Genomic DNA, 8,607 nt, shown 5'->3' on the forward strand with positions numbered 1-8,607 from the left:
CGCACGGAGCTTCCTGTGCGGTCAAAAACTTGCTTAGTCGGTGAAAATTTTTGCACCACACCGCACACCCTTCTCTATTTGTGATGACGAAGAGAAAGAGAGAGTTGAGAGAGGGAGAAGTAGTCAAGTCATTAGTAAAGCGCAAGATTGTTAGGGTCGTATTAAATTTCGTGGGCCGCGGGCATTGGGTGCAACTCTTATCCATTAGCCAGGCCAGTTCTGACAGTACCCCACGTGTATAGTCCCACGGTAGGATTGGAAAATGACGAATGAGTTCTCATCATCCGTCATCTTTCATATATTTCCATCATAAGTCATCGATCATATGTCTGATATGACAGAGAAGGAGAAAATTGGGAGAGGGAGAAGTGGTCAAGTTAATACTAAAGTGCAAGATTGTCAGGGACGGGGTGGTATGGTGGGGGCACGCAGCCATTGGGTGCTTCACATGTCTATCAACCAGGGCAGTCTGACCGTGCACCAAGCGTACAGTCCTATACTAGGATTGGACGGATAACGTGTACACTCCTATAGAAGGATCTCACCACACATCATTGTTTTTATAGATTTCAATCATTAGTCATCACTCATCTGTTTAAGATAACAAAGAGAAAGAGAGAATTGGGAGAGGGAGGAGAAGTCAAATGATCAATGAAGTGCAATATTCAGGACAGGATGGTAGGATGGTTAGGGACTCTATTCTTCCTTTTTTTTGCAGTCATTGAAACCTGTCTGTTCAGCATTGTCTGGTCTAGGAACTGTCATGTCCTTTGCATACCCATTCCTTTGTCTCTTTGGGGATGTCAAGTCAGTAGCCAAACTCTTAAGAAAAGGCGATCTATAATAGAAATTTATAGGGTTGGGAAAAATTTTAGTTCATTCTGCGTTCGCGAATATTTTTCTCTCTCTCTCCCTGCGCCCCCTCTTATGGCCCCCTACCCTCCCTCTCTCTCTCTCTCTCTCTCTCTCTCTCTCTCTCTCTCTCTCTCTCTATCTATCTATCTATCTATCTATCTATCTATTTATCTATCTATCTATCTATCTATCTCTCCACCTCCCCATCAAGTGGCTCCCCTCCCATCCGTCTCTCTCCCTCTCTCCCCCACCCCTCTATCGTAGCATCCTCCCCTTTAGCTGATAACTTGCAAAATTAACAGGATTAATTGATGAATTTTACATTATATTTATGTGCTTTAATGACCATATTTGCATGTTATCATATAAAAAATGAAGATATATGACTTATACTTTGATTTTACTATTATTTCTAATTTTGTATCATTTTTTACATGGTATTTAACCTCATTTCATTGAAGAAATATTTTTTACAGGGCTTTAAATACTTGGCTAAAGGTTGGTAAGGGCTTTCATAAATTTTCTAGAATTTTTCCATATTTTTATAAAATTTTCTGACCAATATTTAGCCAAGAAATGATTTTTTCTTATTTAAATAATACATATTTTATTTATATGACATTTTAGAACGCATTTTTAATATATTTATATATATATTAAGTGGCATCCACGTCATTCGCCCAAATTTTGGGCGAATGAATGATGCATATTATTAAAATAATTAAGAGAGAGAAAAAATGAGCATTATTGGCTCATTATGGCATCGCAAATCGCGATGCCATAACGAGCCAATCATTAGCCTACGAGCACTTACGACGTGTCACGAAAGGCGACGAAGAAAAGATATGTTTTAATTTTTGTGCAATAAATGCACGCGGAGATCGATTCTCCGCGTGCATTTATAGTTATTCTTAGTTTGTTAGCATGTGCATTTAATGCACTCGCTAACCGGCACACGTGATTCAACGTGCATGCGGCGTCGATTTGCCGCGTTCATTCAATGCACGCGTAATCGACAATGCATGTGTCAACAATTGCGGCTAAACTTGTCGTTTCCTGCCTATTTTATAGCAAAAATAAAAAAAAGGCGACGTGGCGTCCTCTTAGCCATTTAAAGAGAGCGATCATTCTCCAATAATTGTGTGCGGCGGACGTAGACAACAACGTGTCAGATTGCGATCCAAGAAGGGGGAAAACAAGGAAAAAATGTGGCAGCCAATCAGGAAGCGCCATTTCCTAACTCATTGGAGGATAGATAAATTAATCAAACGGCTAGGATTAACCCTCACTAAAACGGCGATATCTTGAGATCTAGCCATTCGGTTAGGCTGAAACTTTGAGGGCATGTTTGTCTTTTCTTCCTCTACAATCTCTATGGTTGGATCTTTAAATAGAGTGTGGAAAAGGCGAAATTCACTTTTTGCAGCTCTCCCCAAGGATTTGGCCAGGAAGGACACAGGAGTTGCTTTGGAAGTCGATAGATCTTAATCTTGCATTCGAAGTTGTAAGTTTCTGATTTGTATTTCAAACTTCTGCTTAATGGATTCTAAAATGCCGAGGCATGGGCGAAATGTACATGCCCTAGAAATTGTTTTTGATGAAATCAGCATTGCATTTTAAGTCTGATTCGAGATATGATTGTTAATATTTAGTTTTAAATAGATTTGGCACAATTCTACAGTTTTAGATTTTTAATTTAGGGTCAGATTTCACATTTTCCCCAAATTCTTCACTTTCTCTCTCTAGGTGAATTCGTCCATTTTCTCTCTCTAGATTTCAAAGTGAATTGTTTGGAAATTTAATTCAATATATAAAAACCCTAAATACAAAATTTCATCGATAAATTCATCTATCTTGAACTCCAATTTCAAAATCCCTTTCTTGATTATTAAATTCCCAGTTTTAATTCATAGAAATTTCCAATTGGGAAATTAATTATCGGAATTAATCTGAGCTTATGATTAAAATTATCCTATCTTGAGTGTTTTCACCGAAAGTATTTAAAATCAAAATTTAGTTTGTGCTTAATTTTGATTAATTAAATACATTATTACGTATAGTTAAGGTTTATTAATTACAAAATTAATTCATTCCTGAATTCATTTGTTATAAATTGACTAAAAGTTCTTGCTTGCTGCCTCCCTGTGGTTCGACCCCTTGCTTGCTCTATATTTTATATTTAGTGATTAATGGTACTTATACATTTTATTGTATAAGTCTAAACGGCCCCCGTGCCCCACCCCCCTTCTTCCCTTCCCCCCTCTCTTATAGACCCTCTCTCTCGTCCTTGTGCCACCCTCCACTCCCTCCCTCACTCTCTCTCTCTTTAATAATACAGGCCTTTTCAAAATGTAGTCGGCTTGCCAAACGGTGGCGAATGAACATGAATGAAATGAACACAAATGCAAATAATGCATTCATTCATCAACAAACAGCATTCGTTCGACACTGAACAAGGAATTTCCCATCCCTAGATAATTAAAAAAAACGAAAAAGGAAAAAAAATTCCAATCATCGTTAGACTCAACAACTATTTCATCCCTCCATCAAAAGATCACTCTGCCCTTAATCCGACGTATGGTTTGTTAGTGATCAGATGGATGACGGATGTCGCAGAGTAGCCAACAGCAGCAAAACACACACGCTTGCTAATGACAGAATGGTGAAAATGATAAAATGCACAGAGATGATGCTTGAGACGAAAATGCAGAGGAATCACTGTGCCATCATTCAATCCACTGTCCCTACCCTCTATTCACTCAGCCGCTCCATCATGCTAACGACAGAATGGTGACGATGACAAAGTGCAAACAGCCTTGCAGGCCGAGACTGACCCTGTCCGCGCTCAATCCTCATCCATCCATCCAACTATAGTTATGGAGCGTGCGAGACGTGGACGATGGACAGGACGGGAGGAAGATCGTGCCGTCCAAGCCGTTGCGTCCAGGGATTTGTCCATTGAAGAAAAAAATAGTCTGTGTCCCGACATTGCGAGTTTCATTCCGTCCGGAGAAAAACTGTCCTGTCCCTCGTCTCCGACAAGAAAAAATCACGTTTTAAAATTTTATGTTTTTTTAGGGAAATATGGAGGAGAGAGAACACAGAGGAACATATGTAGAATTACTTTTGAGCGACGTCAGTTTGCGCGCATGAAAAAAAGCAGGGACTTTGATGCAAAATGTCAAGGAATTGATTAAGCGATGCCACATGGCAAGATCCTTTGCCGTCCATCTTCCGAGACCTCCAGACGGGATGATTTTTTCGTACGACGATAAGAAATCCCGTCTGTTATCGTCCAATCTCCATCCCAGTTATCGTCCAATCTCGCGGACGGGGTTGATAGGAACCAAAGTTTTAGGCGAAATCTCAACCGTTAATCTTCTTCGGTGTTGTGGGGGTCCCAAACTCCCAATCCATATTTAAACAAGAATTCATTAAACCGAACCCACTTTGGCCCGGTAGCAGAACGAACTTTCTTCCTCATCCGGGATAAACTTTTTTTTTAAAAAAAAAGCCGCGGGAAAACGAGGAGGGAGATGGAGACCGTCGGATGAGGATCGGACGGTCAGGGAGTCGTCATCTACCTCGGCACTTGGGTAGAGGGCCTCCGCAGAGACACTGGTTATTGGCGAAGGAGGAGGACTGGAGGCGGTCGAAGGGCTTCCCGGCGGGGATCTGCCCGCAGAGCCGGTTGTTACTGAGGTCGAGGTGGCCGACGAACGCGGCCGAGCCCAACGACCTCGGCACGGGGCCGGTAAAACGGTTGAAGGAAAGATCTAGAAGCGTGTAGTACGACTGCGGGACGAAGGCGTCGGGGATCGTACCTTCTAGAAGGTTCCGGCTGAGGTTGAGGATGCTGACGTGGCTGCCGAGCAAGGTCGAAGGGAGAAAGCCGGAGAGCGAGTTCCCGTCCAGGTACAGAGAGGAGAGCACGCGCGTCTTCCCCAGCGTGGTCGGGATCTGGCCGGAGACGCGGTTGCCGGAGAGATCGAGATCGGAGAGCCGATCCATGTAGCCGATCGACGGCGGGATCGATCCCGAGATCTGGTTTCCGCCGAGCAACGCGCGGCTGAGCATCTTCAGATCGCCGATCGAAGCAGGGATCGAGCCGGTGATGCGGTTGTTGCTGAGGTCTAGATGCATCAGAGCCGCGAGTTTTGAAATCGACGGCGGGATCTGGCCGGAGATCTGGTTGTCCGCGAGGGCGATGACGGTGAGGCGGGAGAGCCGGCCGAGATCGGGCGGGATCCGGCCGGCGATCTGGTTGCCGACGAGGTCGAGGATGCGGAGCTTGGCGAGGGAGGTCAGGCAGGGAGGGATCGAGCCGCTGATGTTGCGCCAGTAGGCGAGGACGAAGGTGCTGAGCATGTCTAATCGGCAGATCGCGGGGGAGATCTCGCCGGAGATCGTTCTCTGCGCCGGAGAGACCTCGGAAATCCCCAAATCTGCCGCCGCGCCGTGGAGATTGACGCCTTCGACGCGGCCGGTGGCCGCGTTGCAGCTCACGCCGTACCACTTCGAGCAGCAATCCGATCCCGTCCATGTCGACAACACGCCGGCGTTTGAATCTCTCAGCGAGGATTTGAATTCGAGCAGAGATTGAAGATCGCCCGTCGCGCAGCTCTCGATCGGCGATGGCGATCCGGCGGAGAGGAAGAGGACGACGACGAGAGGAACAAGACTCGCCATGGCCATGGCCGACAATGCAAGAAGAAAAATAAAGAACTGCTTAAACCTCTCTACCGGCGCCTGATATTTGTAGTGGCGGAGGGGGTTTTAGTTAAACCCTGGGTTATGATTAATTGTGGAAAACTCCGGAATTCGAATCTAACGTGCATGTGGGAGATATTCATTTCTCTGGCAGGCGCCTCACGTGGGAGGTTCCTGAGGGCATCGTGGAAGCATCTGGGCCGTTGGATTGGGGATTTCGCACGGGTACGTGCGAGGGTGTAGTAATGGCCGTCCGATTTGGGCTTTAACGCTCTGTCGCGCATGTGGCTTGTCGCTTGGAGAAGCGGCGCTTTTTTGAAGTTTGAATTATTATTATTATTATTGTTTTTCTTGAAATATATAAAAGCAACACTTATGAAGTTTTGGGAGGAAATTCAAGTGGTCTGGAAAGGAATGTTCATCTTCCCTAGATTTTCTGTTTTATATTTTTTTATTTAGATGGATATTCTTTCCATTGGCGATCTATTAATGTCTATTGTGTCTAATTCTATTTTTTTATTTTAAAAAATGTATGACCATATTTCCAAATATTCTTTCCAGATCTGGGCCTTCACCTGTCCAGTGCTAGTTCAGATACCATCAGGTTATCCCAGATGCAAAACTGGGGGAGATAGCTTGTACTCTTCTAACCTATTTTCTCAAGAATCTCTCTGGTAGGATTCAATAATTAATATATGTATTCTTGTGAGAAATTAAAGACCAAATTTCTTATGATTAGACATTCAAATTTTATTTCATCCAAAAAGATGCAATCCCAAAGCTCATGCCTGAAAATTATTATACAATAGAAACACTTCGCGATGAAAAAATAGACCACAACTTTGATTAGTCGTTCAAACGATCCTCACAGTTTTTGTTACTTCTACTCAAGCTGTTTGTTTGTTCATGAGATTTTTAATCATCCCCTTTGCTCTTACATTTTGATTGATTTCATAAAAGTTCTACTGGATATACATTCAATATACCCAAAGCTTAAGACTAACTGTCATGGTTAGATAATCTCCCCTCTCATGCGATAATTCGTTGTTGTGCAAACAAAAGAGTAACAATATAACTCACCATCTTGAACCTCGTCAAGTTTGCCATCATCTACCTTCTAAATACAAACCCCTTTCAATGAGTGAATGCATAGTTAGAGAAACTATATTGAACATTTTTTAAAGCATATTTATGTACTTTTTCAAGCATATGCCTTGTGGAATAATGAGATCATGAATGGACTTCACTCTCTTAAAGTTTGTTAAGTTGGTTGTGTTTTGTCAACTTAATAATCAACCCTTACATCTTCAAAATTGATTACACACACTTATTATTACACGCATAATTTATACTAAAAAACCAAAAATGAACATAATATATTAGTTGAAATCATTAATGGTTATTGCCTTGCTAAGGATAAGAAAAAAGTCCAGTTTCTTCAATGGGGAACAAAGGGTAGGTTTTACATGCTGGGTTTGCCAATGATCCACAATCCAAGACAAGATCTGTGTTCTGGGATAAATATAACTTGAATCAGACTTTTTGAAAAAACTGTAAAACAATGATGATTGAAGGACCTTCATCTGAGTCACATCTGCAACCCTTTGGTTCATTTAATGAGTTCTCTCAAAGCGCACGTGTGCTCTTGGTCCTCAACATGTTCTTTTTCCTTGTCTTCTTCTTAGTCAATGCTGCCATGAAATTAGTAATAAATTCTCACCATTTTCTCACCCTGAAAGGGAGGGAAATTTAAACAGATGGGACAAGAAAGGAGTCACTAGGGAGAAAATTTCACAGAAATTTCTCAGTTGATAAAAACCCTCACACTTATTTCACAGAGATTTCTTGGTCCTTCTATACTAGATGTGTTTTATTCATAAAAACCCCCACTTTAAGTTTATCCTCAAACATATAATAAACCTTATGTATGTGATCTTCGAAGTCCGCACCGGTCTAGTAAGAATGCTTTAGATGATTATATTATGCCATAAGTAAACAAAATTTGCGACAACAGGAGTGACCCCCTCTTCTATTTTTCCATCTGACTTTGATCAATGACAGACCAATAAAATATGTTGAATCTCTAAATTACTCTCTTTCATTCGCCTTACTTACGTTTGAGAAATACTAAGATGGTTTTGAAATGACTAGAGAGGTCTATCTATAGATCAGAGGGTCTGACTAGATAGAGGAGAGAGAAAAAAATTTATCTTAAATTATCCACACAAAAATATTTCTGGATTGTTAATTATCTTGACTTTTATCTCTCCTTATCAATCCACACATTAGACTGCCAACATGACTAAGAATTATCGGATTCCTTAAAGATTGTGCTACATTTGCGTGCATTTGTGACAATGAGATAACACACAGCCATTAGAAATAATCCATCATTTAATACTAATAAGTATTCATGGTAATTTGTATTTGTTCTCTTCTAAAAAATAAAGAACAACCATGTGTATGCATTCTCTTGGCTTTCAAAATTGCAATATTGTGGTTTGAATCCTTCTTCTTTCCATTGGTCCATGTAATCTAACACGTTTTTAAAAAAGTTCAAGTAATGAGTGCCCATTATGTTATTACAATTCATGATGTTGTAATGGCACCTTTTTAGGATGATTAGATGGCCAATCACTGAATGAAGATGTGGATTAACTGCAACCAAAGTGATGCAACACGCTGTCGGCCGGGATCGATCGACGCGTGTTGCACACAGGGGGGCGTCAAAATTACTATGAAAACAATGACATTAATGGAAATGCACCTCGCAAATAAACAACAAGAAACACAGGTCTGCCACTAACCTGGGGAGAGACACCATTAACTCGTCGGGATGGGACTAGAGGGGGCCAAGTTTCCTAATGGTCCGGTTATTCGCCTCGAGACCTATGGAGTGGGTTTCCCAAGGTGGGGTTGAAGCCTTCACTCAAATGTTGGATAAAGAAATCTAATCCCTCACGGTGAGTAACCCCGTGCTAGATGGCCACTAGCAACTACCCAACCCGGCTAGAAAATGGGAGGGATGGGAAGCGGCAAGGG

General features: G+C 41.9%; 1 protein-coding gene across 3 annotated transcripts; it reads right to left on the reverse strand.

Moving 5' to 3' along the window:
• Nucleotides 1-3,482: 3,482 nt before the first annotated feature.
• On the reverse strand, nt 3,483-5,604 carry LOC144709817 (uncharacterized). 3 transcript variants are annotated; one of them, XM_078583462.1, is made up of 2 exons: nt 4,680-5,604; nt 3,483-3,888 (listed from the first exon to the last, which is right to left on the reverse strand). In XM_078583462.1, the coding sequence occupies exons 1-2, from the start codon at nt 5,548-5,550 to the stop codon at nt 3,701-3,703; spliced, it is 1,059 nt and encodes a 352-aa protein (XP_078439588.1). In that variant the 5' UTR covers nt 5,551-5,604; the 3' UTR covers nt 3,483-3,700. The 3 variants fall into 3 exon arrangements, with proteins under 3 accessions (XP_078439588.1, XP_078439589.1, XP_078439587.1); XM_078583463.1 differs by having other exon boundaries at nt 3,483-3,877; nt 4,680-5,603; XM_078583461.1 differs by lacking the exon at nt 3,483-3,888 and having other exon boundaries at nt 3,973-5,593.
• Nucleotides 5,605-8,607: the final 3,003 nt, after the last annotated feature.

The sequence above is a fragment of the Wolffia australiana genome, chromosome 11, assembly GCF_029677425.1.
Source record: "Wolffia australiana isolate 7733 chromosome 11, ASM2967742v1".
Classification (NCBI taxonomy): Eukaryota; Viridiplantae; Streptophyta; class Magnoliopsida; order Alismatales; family Araceae; genus Wolffia; species Wolffia australiana.

Bases quoted from the DNA above. Each gene is read 5' to 3' on its own strand.
- LOC144709817 (XM_078583461.1), bottom strand. From the start codon at position 5,550: ATGGCCATGGCGAGTCTTGTTCCTCTCGTCGTCGTCCTCTTCCTCTCC.